The sequence below is a fragment of the Choristoneura fumiferana genome, chromosome 11 (assembly GCF_025370935.1).
Source record: "Choristoneura fumiferana chromosome 11, NRCan_CFum_1, whole genome shotgun sequence".
Taxonomy (NCBI): domain Eukaryota; kingdom Metazoa; phylum Arthropoda; class Insecta; order Lepidoptera; family Tortricidae; genus Choristoneura; species Choristoneura fumiferana.
In genome coordinates, this window is record NC_133482.1 from 734,019 (window position 1) to 752,340 (window position 18,322).

Here is an 18,322-nt window from a genome sequence, read left to right on the forward strand (position 1 = left end):
TCTAGCTTAATTCCGCTAAATAGTACAAATAGAGAAAAGAAACCCGGAACGAATTAAGTTCAAAATAAATAAATAAAGAATGTGGTTTTAGTTTTAGTAAGTATAGCTGCGTGCGTCATTACATTTGCCTCCCGTGAAGGTCAAATTTACGTTGGTGTATCTACTGTCTACAAGTATTTTACTTATAGAATACAAGAAAAAAATACTTTGTATCGAGTGGTATTTTTTTTAACGATTTTTTCTATTACCTATAATTGTATGAGAAACATAAGACCAATGGATTATTTTCTGAAATAAATTGATAGTATACGAATGATCGTATGTTAGTAAGCAAAATAATCTGGTTGTAATTCAGTTGCTGGTACAGATTGGTATTGAATTGATTTAGAAGCGGTCATCCCGAGAAATCTATATTGTAACTATCGCCATCTCCCACACGCCGCCGGGACCCGGCCAATCGAGCGTTTTGCTCCGATAACTTTTAATAAACTCGGCGACGTCCCTTCCCGCACAAAAGAACAGTACCTACACATAAATTGCGAGCATTTCGTAAAGTATCTGATATCTAAAGGAGCAACATCTAAATTTGAAGTCTCTCAAATTGTGCTCCGTTTTTTCCACATTTTTATACCGAGTTCATTCGCCTCTCGTAAAAAGGTCCCGAACTGACGCAGACAGGGACGTCACTTAACAAAGACTATCAAGTTGCTTTGGGCTTTTAATTGAAATATAATTTGTCCGCTGGGTGTTTTAAATAACGGGGCTTAATAATGGTTGCGTCAGGTTGGCTCTGCGCGCTGAGGTGCGTCAAGGCTTCATCGTGAGCTTCGTAATTGGCTCCATCGTTAGGAGATCATAACATTTATAAATTGAAAACAATCCGCTCTATGCTCAAGTTCGTTTCATTGTCTATTTTTTATTCACATTAAGTAAATATAAAAATAAAATTGCTAGATAAGTAGATACTTATTTTGATTGAAGAATTTGCTTTCATGTTTTGTGAGTCAGATCCAATCCAATATCAAAAGAGATTCCTAATACGTAGACACGCGCTACATAAATGGATGAAAAGTTTCACATGAATATTTCAACGCTGTCGTCTATAGAAAATATTAAAGCAGATAAAATATGAAAGAGCAGAGTCCCCACAATGGAGGTTAAAGCTGTGGGCTTCGGAACTCAGGATTAGTATGAATATTCTTATTACGGTCTTGATATTGTTGAGCGGCTTGAGGTCAATTTTCCGGAGCGATAAAAAGGGACAGGACAGGACAGGTATTGTTGTCACATCACGCACGAGGGATATTATTTTAAATATCAGCCAGAGGTTTTGCTGTTCCCTAGGAAGCTAGAAAAAGTGCACAGAAATATTTAGATATTATAACTATTTCTTATAAAAGTCTAGAATTCGGAACGTGGGAATATCTGCTTGCGCATGGCAGGCAATATGTTTCAGATCATCTAAATGCAATACGGTATTTGTCAGTCTTTTATTTTATAAAATAACACCTTGTTAACGCATGCTATCGAAAGAAAAAAAAAATAAGCCGCCTTTACGTATTACAGAGATACCAAGGCTTCCAGATTCAAGATTAGACAAAGAAAGAGATACTGGCATGTGCATGTGACGTCAAGCGCAAGTGGCGCCATCCTTATATAGATTTTTCAAAAAATACAATTAAATTTTTGAACCGATTATTTTTCTTAATTAGACATTGGCCAATTGGCCATATAATATTTATTTGGGATATGGCAAATCCAAGAGTTGACAAATACCGTAAATAAGACTACTTACATTTAAATTGATCTAAAGACCAAGTAATAAATAACAAATAATAATAAATAAGATATATATTATCACATTCAATAAAGCGTAGCTATTATCCTATCACCAAAAAAAGGATGCTTGGAGTTCATTCCTTTCAAACGTAAATATTACTTTAAAATCCAAGTTTAGTATTGTCGTTATACGAGAGCAATCAAATCAGGCAGGAGCCAATCATTTAGCCGCGCGCGCAGCAAGCCGCTAAGGGATTTGTTTACATGCGAGATTGATGGTCCTGGCTTCTGGGGCGAGGGCGGAGCCCGGTCTCAAACCGCAACCTTAAAACTCCTGTTTACCCTTTCAGCGATTCCTATTATACAAGGGCTACTCGTGTAAAGATATATAGGTAAAAGTATTGTTTTTGTTTTGTTTACTTGTTTTTTTGTGCAAAACGTTAGGGAATTATATAATAAAATAATCGCATTTGAGTAATAGAATTATTTAGCTTCTCTGGAAATTATTGGGTAACCTCTGACCTACTGATGGAAAACATTGTTTTCACAAAATGAAGTACCGTGTGGGTGGTAGAAAATATTTGGCATGTTTTTCTTGTTTTCAGAATGAGTTATTGCCAATGAAAGAATTTGGAATACAGCTGAATTTACATGAAAATTTGCCGAATATTAATTATGCAAAGAAACGGCCAACATTGACTCAATGTCTGATTTTATAGCGCTTACAAAAAGCATATCAACTCAAGACACGTCGTTAGAATTAGTTAGAAACTCAAGGGCCCTTCGCCGTTTTGACAGCGTTTCCACCAGAGATTTGCAGGGATGTGTTGCAAGGAATTTGTTTATCATGAATCAGTAGGTCCAAACGCTTCACTTAATTATCCTCACTCAACGCATCTCTAGTGGAAACACCTCGGCGGAGCGAGGAATGATAAATGAAGCGTTTCTAATGGTTAATGACAAACGCATTCTTCGCCACGCATCCTCGCACATCTTTGGTGGAAATGCATCCTTAGCAGGTTATTTATCCGTATCACGTAGGTACATTTGGACTGCAACCGATTTCTATTTCGTCTGGTATGATTAGTCACACAGCAAAGGTAAAATATTGAGCTTCGCGGCTATGTTGCTCCACAAATGAAACCCATACCACCGCCGCACGTGGGCTCATCAATACCGGCTGTGCCAATACGCTCATCGTCGCCAAAAGGAATTTTCTATTAAGTACCCCAAGGATAGTTCACTAAAGAATTCTGTTCGTTCAAATAAGCGACACAGTCTAATTTGAAATGTTTTACCAGTGACCATTCGACCACAAAATTATCTCCCAAGTAACAAAAGTCAAAATATATTTATTAGATGGGCATTTATTAAATAGGCAATGTCAAAAAGACAAAAAACATTACCGCCGGCTCGGAAAAACCTCTTTTGAGAAGAACCCGGCAAGAAACTACTAGTATAGGTATATTTTTGTTAAAACGGATCTGCAATCTTTTTTGTTGTGTTTTAATGGCTTACATCACAAGTATTTAACACGTCTACATATTTAACATAGTAGATTCGCTATTTAAAGTAAGGAATCGCCAATGCGGATCCGAATTATTATATTACGAAACATCCTGTCCGTGATCTAATCATTAACTTTTTCAATATCTAGCAAACAAGGGGACATCCATAAATATTTTTATCCTCTAACTGATGATACTTCTCACTACATACATTAAGAAAAACAGGTTTTAGATAATTAACCTACCCTAACTTATACTATACCTATTAAATTTGTCGCCGAATGTAAGTGAACTGTAACTTTGACTAAGTGCATTACAAAAGTTGAGTCACGAAACGTGGAAAGGGGGTGGGTGCGGAAAGCCATAGCTCGAGCAGCACTGATTACACTAACGCTGCTCCGACCTAGCAAACAACAGTCAGCAGTATTACGTAAAGGACAAGAGAGCACGGTTCGCTTAGCGGTTATACCGAACACTAGCCAAATGCAAGACAGCGCTAAAATATAATAGCGACAGCCACACTCCACGGCTCATCACGTCATATTAATTACAATGTCCGGCCGCGACATCCTTTGCCAAAATGAGGATGCCACCATTATGCAATGCAGGCTCATTAGCGTATTTAGAACACGGTTACGTTGACCACTTGTAATCTTACACGCATTGAATAGGTTATAGCCAGATAACTCAGTAGCTGAAAGCAACATACATAAGAAGTTAGTTCATCCGCCGACGCTAACGAAATGTAAATTGTAGACAACTTGAAGTATAATTCAGTATAGGTATGTACATGTTCCATTGCTTACTTCCGCGTTGTATGCCAAAGAAGTTTGCCGTGTGAGCTCATCTAATCTCCCCTAATTTTATTTAACACACGGCATGACCCAATTCATTTGCATCTGCCGGGTGTGTGTAACGAGAACCTGAAATTAGATTAAAAGCGTTGAAACCTGATTTCGTCCTGTTAGCTGACGGCAGCAAAGAGTTCCTCTGGGCCACCGCTCGCTACCCGAACCCCGAGTGTTTGCGATGGGTGGATTACACATTACACGGCGGAAAGATGCGAAGCTACCTCGGATGGACGTGGACAGGACAATTTACATAAATTGTGAAATGTCTATCGTAGAAAAATACCCGTGGGTGTTTGCGCAGGTGCTCCGCTGTCACGTATTTGCTATCCCAATAGCTGCAACCATGTCTTGTTTTAACGTTGTTTATACAAATTGTGCTGTCAGTTTCTTACTCCGCTGTATACCTTTTCTAGGAAATGTACATATTTACATTTAAATTATTACGTCATAGTTTTTGTGTTCACATTAAGTTATAAATAATGCGCAGTCGCGACCTGAGATAAAGACTTGTTTCGTATACAACGACTATCACCTTTAAATTTAGCAGTTCCGCAAGCTGTCAAAACTTGCTGAAATAAATATGAGTTGGCATTTTTATAGACTTAGCTGAAGTAAATGTCAATAAGAGTAATGACAGAGATTAGATATTAATTTATTGCCCAATATTACCACGAAAACGGTAAAGTTTGAAATTCCTAGCAACCGCAAAAAGTCATCTAAGAAAATGTCAAGACGTGAAAACTTGTTTTAGGGGCGATAAGTACCTCTAGTAGGTATTCGGTAGGCGAATGACGATTACATCAGCACGGCTCGGTCGCGACCAGTCCAGTGGTCCTTGAATACTTGCCTCCATTATGTTATTGTTATTCTATTTGTCCAATGTCTCCTATTGCCTCCGATAGCCGTTTAGTTGAACCGGGGATATTGCTATCCAATCTAGACTATTTTGCATCGGTATTGTATAGGTACCTACGTTTTCTATTCGAGATACCTTTTTCCGTGCAATCTACTGAAAGCACTAACAGGCACGTATTGAAAACATTACATTAGATACGTCTACGTCTACGTCTTGAAGCAGGTCCACTTGAACTGTTTACAACGTGACAAACATCTCTTTAAAGTGAGGACATCCACTAGTTGGATTTTCTGTTGCTTCGACACGTAGTTTCCTTGACATAATTTTACTTTTTGTCGCTTTTACTAGACAAAATTACCGAATTATAAGACGAAGACGTTCGTGTAAGTAAATTATGTTTGAGGGTGTCCAATAATAATAAACTTCCTGTGAAAGCAATAATCGCTTCGTGCCGCATTTTCGCAGGTCCCATTCGATCTGAGATATTGGTCGTTAGGACCGACCATAAACTAAATCATAGAGTAGATTATATAGACGAGAAATAATATTGTGGACGAAAACACAAATTCGTCTAGACTCGAAACTAATAAAGTGAGACCTCGACCTTATTTTATTTTTACTCTTGAGTTTGGTGATTTGTCCAAGTTGTCAAGTCTTATCCGCCCCAAGCCCCTGGTAGTTTTATGAGCGAGGTAGGCTGACCGTCGCTCTCCGGAGTCATAAAACTTAACCCTTTTCATCTCCCAGGCCAGGAACTATCATAATAAAGTTTTCCCATTCGTAATATACAAAATTGATACGTTTCGAATAGTTTCGATACATCGCTCAGCGGTGAATAGTTCAAGGCTCCGTGGCTTATTAACTTAATGCGGGACCTTATTCTAGTCTGGAAATAGCCTAGAGTGGCCTCTCGAATACATAAATCGTATTTAATAGGCAGCGACACGATGTTTCTGCCTGGCTCCTAAATTCCACGTGACGAGACATTTTTGGGCAGCGCGCGGCTCGGCGGGACGGGCTACGTTTTTGCGGGTTTTCATCGCTTATTCGTACCGTATAAACTTTTTTTACTAGGCTTTTTCCCCTTTGTCGGCACAGGAAATTAAAACGATTTTTCTTCATAAACCGCGCTATAAATCATTTCACTAGGCGTGCTAAATAAGTGCAATCTTTCAATCTCGCCACCCAAGGCTTTTGTATCGCGATGCCGTACCGCGATTAATGGGGCGATTTGTTTTGTCAATAAATTGACGCTACCATATAAGCGAGCTCGAGTAGGCTCTGTTGTATCATCAATACGTATTCATGAGCGGCGCTGAAGAGAACAAATGAATTAGGAGAGACAAGTACCGAGATGCCTACGCAGAAACGTGTTTTGACACCAATGAGCGGAGCGGCGGACACTTGTCCCATGTGGCCTAATGTGATCCTAAAATGACAAGCGAACCGTCACAGTTGATTGCGACGAAAAACGCGCGTCGTGCGCCGTGTTGTAACCGACGTCTAGTAAGTAACGCGGCCGCAGCAAAACGCCCGGCCATATTAGAATGTATGTAGTAACAGGGTGATGTCACCGCAACGAAAATAAAAGTGAATCCGCCACAATTGTAACCAAAGGCTGCTGCGCTCGTGACAGCTCGTGGGAAAATAGAAGCTCTACTTACTGCAGGTTCTACGTTCTACGTCACTTATTGTGTTTATGTAGGCACTAAAACAAACCTGACTAATAGCAGGGTTGGCGAAATAAATTTGAGGCTCCTTGTTTTTTATCACTGCGGGCTATTATTCGCCGAGCCCGCACCTCGGCGGCGCTGCTCGCAAACATCTAATTACGCTAAAAGCATTCGCGGAGATCTATCCAGTGGACTGCTGAAATATAAGTTAGCCAACTGTCATTCAGCAACACTTCGTATCGGAAAACTTTAAAATATCCCACAACGCCGCACCGGCCTAGCACGCGTGGCCTTGACCTAAAAATAACAAAGCATTCGTCTTGACACCGTGACATAGACGAGTAGAATGCTTTTTCTTGCAGGGGTAATTATGCCGGTGCAATGCTTGGAAACGGATCCTATGGCTGGAGCCGTAGAGGTGGTTTTGTGTTAGCTCAGCGGGAAAATCTAGAAGTGCGGCATCGATAGTCGTCAAACGTGACGCGGCCGCGGGGCGCGGGCTGACACATGGCGTTACAAATTAATGTGTTTTTCAGCTGAAACGGACCGACTCGACGCTTTTAAAAACGTTCACGACTTTTCAAACGATTTCGCTTTCACGCTAAAAAAACTGTTACGCAATGGAAACGGCTTTTCACGGCAGCCTCTTCGATTGCCTTCGATCTCGGAATATTTGAATTGCAAATCAAAAATTACGATGGCTGTTTGGTTAAGATGCATTCGCCTTTTAATTCTTTAGAAAAAAAAGCGTTTTCCCGAGATTAGCCTATTTAATTATGACTACAACGAGTTTGTAATCTCATAAAGCGCTTTGTTTATGTCTATCGTACAATCTTAAAGATTTATAGATACAAACTTTATTTATCTGATAGGAACAATAACGCTCAAGTGGGTGCTTCACGCGAAGTTCTACAATAACTCAGCGGCGTTTATAATTGGATAATAGTTGATAATCTCTGTGTGACGGCCTTGGACTGACCTGCAAGCAACCTGCCGCGGCGCCGTAACACGAAGGCACCTGCCCGCAAAACCCTACACCATAACCACTCTCTTTGGACGGATAATACTTCATTGTATGAACAAATATTAGCATTTGCAAGTTGTTAGTTCGACTCCTGTGTAAAATATACCAAAATCTGGTGTTTTATTTTATTGATATAAAAAATTGTTATTGTTCGTGCTTTGTTACGATTTTTAGTGCATGCAATACAAGCTAAACTTTTAAATGGCTAAGCTGCAGGCAATTTGCTTTACATGTATTATCAGCCAAATGTGTGGTGTACCACCCTAAAGTTGATAATCGTTTGCATGTCTTTAAACAATAAAGCCAATAGACGTGTCTGTCAACTTGAAAGTTCGACTTCAGCAACATATTCATTTGATAGGAACTTGTCTACACATTGGTAGACCACTTATTTGCCTGATGGTAATACAGTGTGATTGGGGAGCTCGTTTAGAATTTTTTTAAGAAAACTTACCTTAATCCAAAAATAAACCATTTCTTCACATTTCAAACCACATAACTAACACCCGGGCAGCTAACACGCGTATGTAAATTTATGCTATTTAGGATGTTCCTAATGCAATAGATGAAGGAAATAAAATGTTTGTACAGCATGCTCTGGGACAAATAAGAGCCCGGCGGAATTGCTGATGAACAGGAAGCTACGAACACTTTTGGATAAAGTTCTCAGGATCGGTAAACTTTTGGACTCTGTAAAGTAACTGCATCGACCTGAATGTAAATTTGGAGTATTCTGGAGCTGAAGGTCCACCTGCATTTCTCCAGAAGAAACGAAAACCCTGAACCTTTAACTGTATCTAACGTAGCCAGTAGCTAAAGGATTGTACTCGCCCAGAACGCAGTATAATATTTATACTAAATATTGGATTATGACCAATTTTGTTATAGATTATAATCTGGACAGATACCTATAAGTAGTTTCTTGGCCCACTGTTCTTGATTGCTATTGGACTAACACCAAGTGGTAATGACCGAGTTCCAAGCAAAAGTGTGCCCTGATATTATTGGTGACAGGTTTTAAGATCGTTTAGCGACGACCAAGGTCAAGGAGTTGCTCAACAGACCGGTTGTGGTGTGTCGTCGGTTGCATAATTACAACGCTGAAGATAACTTGTTATTTTCCGGTCTTTCCTCAAGTTTTATCCCATTTTTTATTTGCCTGGTTGCTGCGCTACCCAGCTCAGGGTTCAATCTAAACGCGGTTTGACATGATGATTAATGAATACGATGTGCCCCATCCATCCTCCATCATGCTTCATAAATGTTTCGAGTCTTCCCCTTTTCCGCCCCCTCGTCACCCTTTGTCTTTGTTGCTACAAAAAATCTGGATCGAGGTAGATAATTGGTAAATTGTTCAATGTTTCCATGCATATATATTGGAGAGAAGTGGAGATGTCTGTCGATGCGGATTGAAACATGTATTGATTGACCAATGCGCTCAATTAAACTTGCAAATTAGTTTCTTTGTCTGATTCTAACAATTTCCAGTAATGGTAACTAAGCCTCGGGGCCGCATCCAATTTAATTGCTATTCAATTCCTCAGCGACTGCTTTGAATGATATGACAAACTGCGTGTAATGTGCACTAATTCATCATTCGCTTTAGGCTCTTGTGGGAATAAAAAGCCAAGCCAATCATTGTGAGAAAAGGCCTGCGCCCGTGCCGTAAGATAACTGCAGAATCGATCAATTAAATTAATTGAATTTCTACTAAGTTGATTTGTCGGAATATGTAATACACGTCTCTAGTCCGCTTCGCCTCTCTTCCCTTCCTAACATGAGGTCGAATTAACTTAATTTGTTTCGGTCTAAGCAACATAATAGCTCCTATAGGTACAAATGCTTGACAAGTACTTTTTCCAAGGCGAAAGGAAAACCCCTCTCGAAATCTGATAATAAACGTGAAAACTTGCTTACAAAACTTGACTGAATACGACTACTGATATCGAAATAACAATTCCACGCACACATAGAATCCAATAATATACAATATGATGCGTGACAGGAACCTATTCCGTCTTCCGCCGCCGATCATTCGATTCGGTGCCTCGCGCCGTCTTCCTCACCCGAGTTGGTGCGAGAAAGACGAAATTTTAGTAATCAACCGGAACACGCCGCACGGTACCGCACTGGCCGAAGAATAGGAGCCGTTGCCGGCCGGCGTCGAACCGATCAATAAAGCCATTTATGAAAATATGAATGACGAATGTGCCGCAATCTGCCGAAGAATCGAGGAACGGTGCCGTCTAAATATTTATATCGTCCATTTCGCGAAATAACAGGGTAATGTGGGTAAAACGATTCACGTTAATACAATACGGTCCTGCATGGTCCTTTGTTCATGCAGTATCAGATAGGCTCTACGTTAATCTTGATGAATTCCCTGTACGGAATATGGACTAACCTTATTTATCCGAACGGATTGTATTTGCGAATAGCGACGTGATTTGTATAAGGAATTATCGCGGCTCTGTGAGCTGAAATTGTTGTGTCAGAGTTTAGTTTGGGGTTTCTAAATTATGGCCTCGTTGGTATTGCTTTAGTTTGTTGCTGAGTTTGAGCGAGGTCCATTTCGTCGGCCGAAGTGAATAAACACAAGTAATTTAAACATTACCATACGTCTTTGATCAATGCTTGAAGTGGGATCTAACCGGTCCGAGAGCGCGTTCACTTTCGATTAAAATACCTATTTATATGGGATAGAACTGCACAACTGATGCCCTTACTGCGGTGTCGCGCCTGTGATAATTTCCAGTGCTCTTCAGACGCAAGTTGACGCAACATTTATAAGAGGGAAATTAAAAATAAGGCCTCTAACTCCATGATTTATATTTGTTTTGAATTCCTTAATTTTGACGCAGTTGTAAACCTACGCCATCTCTGTATTCGCGAAGATGGCGTATACAATTACGGCGAGACGGAACTGTAAAACAAAGGCTAAGCGCCGAGATATTTATTCCTTACAAGTTCGTCTAATCTAATAAATAAGGTTCCTCGTGCTTTGTATACCAGGTTGTTCAACAAGCTTATACCAATACAAGCATCAAGCACCCACGAGTAGCTTTGTCGTTCAGTGTGTCCCTACTGTGCGACAAAGAATGTAGCTGCAGTTTAAAGGGCTATTTAGTAAATCTAGATAATTTTCCTAACTGAGTGATTGTTCGGCAGGGACGACGGAGCGAGCGTGCCTGATCACGGGTTCCGTGGAAGGCATCATGGTCGTCTTGGACTTCATCATGGACAAGATCAAGGAGAAGCCCGAGCTCGTCAAACCCTTCCCAGAGGGCGTCGACACCAAAATGCCCCAAGACAGAGATAAACAGGTAAATATCAACTCACTACTCGCACGGTAAAGTAAGCTTTCAAGTGGGATCCGGCGATCCGTAAAAATCCCGCGAGAAACAAGGAGCTTGAGAAAACGACGGATATTATATCCGAGGCGGAGTGCAGATGCCGATTATGATTACGTGAAGTGTATTGAGTTATCGGGACGTTGTAATAATGTTATCAAGTCAAAATTCATTCTTGGCGCGGAATTGATTTTGCGACTTGATTCGGTGCGGTTGCGTACCTACCGGTAATTATGTAAATAAGTACTCGAGATAGGGGAACATGTGTGGAATAGATGAGTGAATAACTAGTCGCGGTCGACCTACTTGTACATAATATTATACGAGCCGGCACGGCCAAGGTGACTCTTCTATTTCGGTAACGATTTTTAGCAAACCAAATGTTTAGTGGCGCCCGCGCTATATGCCGTAAAAGATAATATTTGCGGTTCTGTTTTCTGTGGGTTCTGTGATTTATTAATATTACTATGAGATAAGTTAGACAATTCGCGGTACGCGTGCTTCCCTTTCGATGCAACTGTCACTTGAACAAGATAATGTCGCAGCGGAAATATTTACCCAGATATATTGTGGAATTATACAAGGCATTCCGAAAGAAATGGCTCTCGTTTTTAGAGGCCCGGTTGCCTCATTTCGTACCATTGAGTTTTGCCGGTAAGTGGGTCGGCCGGGCCGTCCATCCCCGGCTCCGGCTAACGACTGGCAGCTCTGCCCGCCCCGGGGGGGGATTAGTCGTGAATTTATGTTCCTCACCGACGCATTAACAGGACGAAGAACAGGAGACAAAGACGATGCTCCGACAAAAGTGCGTAGATAAATGTAAGCGGAGATTTTGTCGAGAACTCTGGTATTGGGAGAATAAAAGCGAAAATAAAATTATTCTGTCGTAGCCCATGATCCCGCTGCACGGATTCTTTTTCTCACGGCTTCGGTATAAAATGAACGAGTGAAACTCCTAGCTGTTTTTACGGCATAGGATAATAATAATATGGTCTATGTTATTTACTTGACTTTACATTACAAGATCCACCTGTATTGTCAGGTTCTTTTCTTACGTATTTTCTCGATAGCAGGATTATGTCTGTTGGTAATGAAGGACTTGTAAACGCCGGCACTGTCGTTTCAGGATAAATAGGAAGGGCGAAAAGCCTCCTCATTATACTTCCTTCTATATTCTTCTATATGGCGATTTAGATAAACTATTATTGTACAGGTATAAGAATGACTGATCGCAAACTACGATTAAGATCGTGTTATTTGATGCAAAGCTTAACCACATACCGTCAAGAGATATTTCAAATTTAGAACTCAATCATTCTTATCTTAGCATCCTCTACTTACCATCCAAAAAGGGTTTATTCGTTTATCTCACGCCGTAAGACTCTTCACAACCGGACCCCGATCTATAAAGTAAAAGGTGCGACGGCGGCAGAAGAAAGGGCCCATAAGCATAGGGATAAGTGGCCCTTTCTCGGCGAATCGCGGCTCACACAAGTATGACAGACCTTGTTCAATAGTTATTCCCAAGTTTCTCTACAGGTTCAGTCGCCAAGGGTAGAATTAAATCGCTTAGTAAATGCCGGCTTGATGGAATACAAATAAAACGTATCGGGCGGCCGCCGGCCGAATCCTGCGTCTTTACACATAAGCCGATGTTGGGCAAATTGGTTTTTTAGGGTTTCATTGTAAATCGGAATGCAGAATCCTATTAGCTGAATTAACGCGGTCGCCCGCTCGGCGGATTACTTAACCGGAGTTGATTTAGGAAATTACACATTAACAATATAATAATAAATAATAATCCCGCCGATATTCCCGCTGGACGCGGGCCTATCATAATATTATCGTTGCCAGTGCGCAGTATGTGTGGATTAGACTATTCGTAAACGGGGTGGAGTTCAAAAACTTGGACCATGTTAATCGGCAGTTAAAAAGGTTATATGTCCATACCTACCAGCCTTTACAGAGCTTGTCTTGGAGCATAGGTCTCCTCTCTGCTTTTCCAATTCTGTCTGTATCTTGCTACCAGCATCCAGTTTAAGCCGGCCTGCTGCTGCCGGAACTTGTCTGTCTATCTTCTAAGACTACGGTCTCCACTCCAAGATTCTCCGAGCCCAACGATTGTGGTCCAGTCTCATCTATCACTTATTTTCAGTCCTCTGTCGGCTCTGTCTGATCCACACGTTTTGCGGTCCAGGAGATTTATTTCGAGCATTATTCGATCCATTTATTATAATAATAGTGGTTTGCAGTAGGTATAATTATGTTGGAGCAAGTGTTATTTGCTCGAAAACATCCCCAAAACGCTCTCGCGAGGAGCATTCTAATTAATCTAAAACACCGAGATCGCGGGTATGCCAACGTGCCGACAAACAAACGATTCACAATAACAATTGTACCAATTACAATCGCAAACATCTAGCGATCGTTGAAAATGTAACGATAATTGTCAGCGAGTGACGACGCGCTATCAACAGACGCGGCTGCGCGATAACACCAGCCCAGCACAGCACCCATTGATTTTTACAATACTCTCCCCAATGCAGATAACTTTAAAGCTGAAATTAAACGTGCAAACATCATTTGCAGTTTGAAATTAATAGCCTCCCAGCGTATCACTATGACAACACGAGTGTTTGAATGAGGGATAAAAATGAGATAGCTTTGTCAAATAGTTATAATTATAAAAGCAACACAACACAAGTGACAACTGACATCGTTGTTTGCGCTCTATCTAATTAAGGGTGAATTGACGCAAAACGGATGATAAAATTTAATATAGTAAAAATGATAATATTCTACTGCGAAAGGTCTGTTCTGTATAATACAAAGTAACCAACACACACAGATGAGACTAGAGCGTAAAAAAACCGTGTTACAATCTCTGCGTTCAGAATCCATATGCGTCCAGTCCAGAATAGGTGTCCTGCCCTGACTCCAAATCGTCCTGGTCAATGAAAGTATGTGTACTTAGCAGCACGGTTGAAATGTTGAGAATATGGAGGGAGAAGTAATGTCGTATTTTGTTAGAACTGGAGTAGTAATTTCTTCGCATTGACGCTGGGAGGCAGGCCCAGGCATAATAGAAAATACACAGAACAAGACTAAAGATACTGGATAAGACCTATAAATCCAAAGTATAATTATAAGAACCTGCACCCCCTGCATGTAGGGCATGTAGCAGTAGCATGCAGTGCAGCAATGAACCTCGCATTTCCCTGTCTTCGTTGAAGGATTGTTCAAAATAGGAATTATATTTTTGTCTTGGAGAATAAATAATATTGTTTCGATAAAAGATGCGACATCTTTTGTGGTTTTTAAGTGTACTAAGGATCAGTGATACATTTTGAGGTCAGTTCCGAATGTTAAGGCCTTCTAAATCTGGCCATTATGTAGAATGTCCACTGGTACTCTCCCAGATTGCCTTAGTACCAGGATTAATAAAAGGAAGAACATTTTGTACTCTGCTGCAGACACGCACCCAAGACAAATGGTCTTGTTTAGTGTTTAGAGGCTGTACAGGTGTAACTCCGCAGTTATAACTTATTACAGCACAAAGCGTTCGATTGGTATGCCCGCCGCGGCCGGTGGAAAGCGCTTTGAACGTAATTGATATTCCGCTTATGTAGCTTGGATTATGATGCTACTCGACAGCCCGCGCTCTATCGAATATTGATTAAAAATACAATTGCTTTTTGCCATTTTCGTCGCCATGTTTTAAGCAAATTTTCCCTTTCGGTTGCTTTTTTAGGCGTCGAGCACCTGACAAATATTTAAAGCAACTGCTTTCAATCTTATTTTGCATCTCGAGAGTCCGTGGAAATTTCGAATGCCTTTTTTTTCCGGTAAGAAGTGAAGTGGAAAAGGTTTTCACGGATTGAGTAAGATCATCGATAACGAAATATTGCACAATTTAACGACTACGACAACGGCTTGCCGAAACTTAGTATCGGACTCGATGTGTTGCCTATTTTCAACCTACTTCAAAAGAGGTGGATGTTCTCAATTAAAGAAATAAAGAAGACATTTATACACATTCACAAAGACAGACACAAATACAACAAAAAAAAAGTGAAACGGCCGCCTCAGCAATCAGCAATTCATAGAGCAATTGATTATGCGTGTAACTAACTGGTCCTTCTATTCTTAGTCGCTACACTCCTGATTTCACCTTGCCTACCACACCACAGTGCTGGAGTCCGTAGTTCGTAATACGTGGTAATAGTTAGTTACTTAGTCGCCTTTTAGGACACCGGACACGGATATCCAAAACCGGGCACGACACGGAGCTTTGGATAAAGCTTCATCATCATCATGTCAGCCGCGCGACGTCCACTGCTGGACATAGGCCTCCCCCAAGGCTCTCCACTTAGAGTCTTGTGCTTTCCGCATCCACCGCGATCCCGCGATCTTAACCAGGTCGTCGCTCCATCTTGTTGGAGGCCTACCGTCAGCTCGTCATCCGGTCCGCGGACGCCATTCGAGAACCTTCTGTTCCCATCGGCCATCAGTCCGGATTCTATTCCGCAGATATTAAAAGCTTTGCTTGGACTAAATAATGATTATTCCCATTCTATCTGCAAAAATAAATGTGTAGAGTTAAAACGGAACTGGGTCGCATTATTTAACGTTTTAGTTTTACCGCAAAGTTCAAGAGCAGACATTAAAATGAGCAGATAATGAAAATCGCGAAAGTTTAAAACAATAGGGTTATTTTATTTTAGTTACCCCTCTGTAATTAGGGTCGGCGTCTCCCGCAGGCCCAGGGTCGGGATGGGGTTGTATACAAATACGCGGTATTTGCCCGCAAGAAGGCCGCAGATGGGTCACACAATCTGCATGGAATTTCGAGAGACTGTCGGTTCACTAATGATACGGCTTTAGCAGTCTTGGAAGACGACAGTTTGCCAAATCATCATCCTCCTCATCATCATCATCCCAGCTTAAACGTCTCACTGCTGGGCACAGGCGTCCTCACAGAATGAGAGGGCTGAGGGCCGTAGTTCCCATGTGGGCTCAGTGCAGAATGCAGATTAGCAACTTCACACACACCATTAAATAGCTTCGCAGGTTTGTACAGCTTCACTGTAAAGCTCGTGTTAAATTTCAAACGTAATTTCGCACTCAAAAACTCGAGTCGAGAGGTGCTAGCCCGGATTTGAAATCACCTTCCTCTGTTTGAGAGATTGGTCAAACCAGTAGGCCACCGGGGCTATTCAAGGTTCTATATATATTATAGTACGATAATAAAATATAAAGTTTAACATCCTTTATCTCTGGTGCTATTTAGCACTTCACGGCCTAATTTTCGGCCGTACGCCAAACGTCCCGCGCGCTAGTTGCATCGAAATGCAAGGCTCGTCACGTTGCTACTATAGTATTTACTAATATAATACGCGTCAAGGCACGTGCCTGTATCAATTGAGCGTCTTGATTGCGCGCAAGGTCGCCGCGGACGAATCACGCTCGCGCAATGAGGGCTATCGTTTTTTGTCTCACTAGATGGCGCACTGTTGCGTGAGGTTTTTAAGTGTGGCTTTCAAAGTCTGTTATTACGGGCGTGAAAACAAAGTTTAGATTAAAATCATGTTTAATACACCTTAAAACCGTACCATATAAATATCGAGCATGCCACAGTGTTGCATAGTCCCTGTTTTGTTCGGAAAAAAGGGAGGACAAAGGTTTCCGAAAGACAAAACTGCCTCAAAACACAGACATTCATTACCCCGGAACGCATATTTGCCATAATTAATTTCAGATATTGCAAAATATTCACAAAATTATTTTAATTATAAATAAACCCGCGTAGCTCACCCAAAAACTATGAGATTTGACATTTCGGAGACCTCACGCTACACTAGCGCCTCTAGCGGCGAATTCATTCGCGATAGCCCTCATTATCTCGTCATTAGAGCGCGAAAGCGGCTGCGCCGCACTGTTTTGTGGCATTCAATGAATGGGCCCCCGTCCGTTTGAACTGCGGCAATCAATCAATTTGACGATCGTTGGGGCCTTAAGAGCTGTTGTAGCGAAAATTACAAATTTTCTTGTGAAGTTTGCAGCTAAGTGGGCAATTGTTTTTTTTTTTTCAAAAACAAAATCGGGTTGTTCGCAGAAGCTTTTGTATTTTGGTGTACAGTCGCCATCAGCTATTTGGAATTGGCGGTCAAAAATATCGGCAAATGCACTATATATAGGTATTAGTTCATGGTTCGATATTTTTGACCATCTTGGCCGCTGTGAAATATCTGTTGGCGACTGTACAAGGTGTTAATTATACTGAAAATCTCAGCCAGCCCAAAGTGGTTTTATGTGGTTCTGCGGCTGATAGGATGATGATGATGATGATGATGAAACTGTAGTACCTTCCCGATCCTGTTACTATGTTAATGTTGTATATATCTGCGGTTTAGATGCCAATCCAGTAGGTAAGGCACGTTCTGTAGATTTAATTTTGTACATTCCCATTTCCCATATCATATCCGTCTCTGGCATCCCGTACAAAAGCGAATGTGTAAGAATTTTATTTTTCTGCTTCCTGCATTCCCATTACACGGGCGGGAGAGATTCCTTAGATCCTGAACCTTGCGAGTGTGCTTCAGTCGAGCATAAGGCAATTGCTCATATTTCATGCTTCAAACTGCAATGTCTGCTTCACGAAAATGTATTTTATAAACGAATCTTCAAAACGCGTTTTCCGCAAGCCCGACCTTTTGACAATTAGTACCTATCAACCACAGAATTAGTACACGGACCCTTGAACGTGTTTTGTTTGAAAATACGGCTAAGAATTCAAAACCCTCTTTTAGGACTTAGATAAGCAGAATGTAGGACACTGATAGGATCCGGATACGCATTGGAATCTCCCCTCAGGACCCCGCAAGCTCGCCGGGCGCCGGCCTAAACGGCCTATCTCTTTACTGACGACATTAAGAAGCTTAGTTAGTGAAACAGACTCGTAAGATCTTTGAGTGGCCTAAAGCACTTGTCCGACCGCCGACGATGAACGAGAAGCGAGTAAAACTACACACTAGATACAAATTGAGAGCAGGGAGAAGCGTTGTAATGCCGATAGTTTCGTCGCAAAGCAGTGCTATATGTAAGTGTGTACACGAGTAGGTGATTATTCGCACTGTAGAGCAGCAATGACCACTGTTTATTCTTTCGTCGTGAATTTCGACTGTCAAACGAACATCGCTGGGCGTGTTTTAACTTTGAATGCTAGTCGTTGCGACAAACTGGGAACTGCCAGCGATCAACTTCTATAATTTGTAACTCGTT

General features: G+C 41.2%; 1 protein-coding gene across 8 annotated transcripts in view; it reads left to right on the forward strand.

Moving 5' to 3' along the window:
- The window catches only part of ps (RNA-binding protein Nova-1-like protein passilla), a 49,590-nt gene that overhangs the window by 15,920 nt on the left and 15,348 nt on the right, over positions 1 to 18,322 (forward strand). For all 8 annotated transcript variants that reach the window (XM_074093953.1, XM_074093959.1, XM_074093955.1 and 5 more), the window contains one exon: positions 10,860 to 11,014. In XM_074093953.1, coding sequence (XP_073950054.1) covers positions 10,860 to 11,014 — 155 coding nt within the window. The remainder of the gene's footprint in view (positions 1 to 10,859; positions 11,015 to 18,322) is intronic.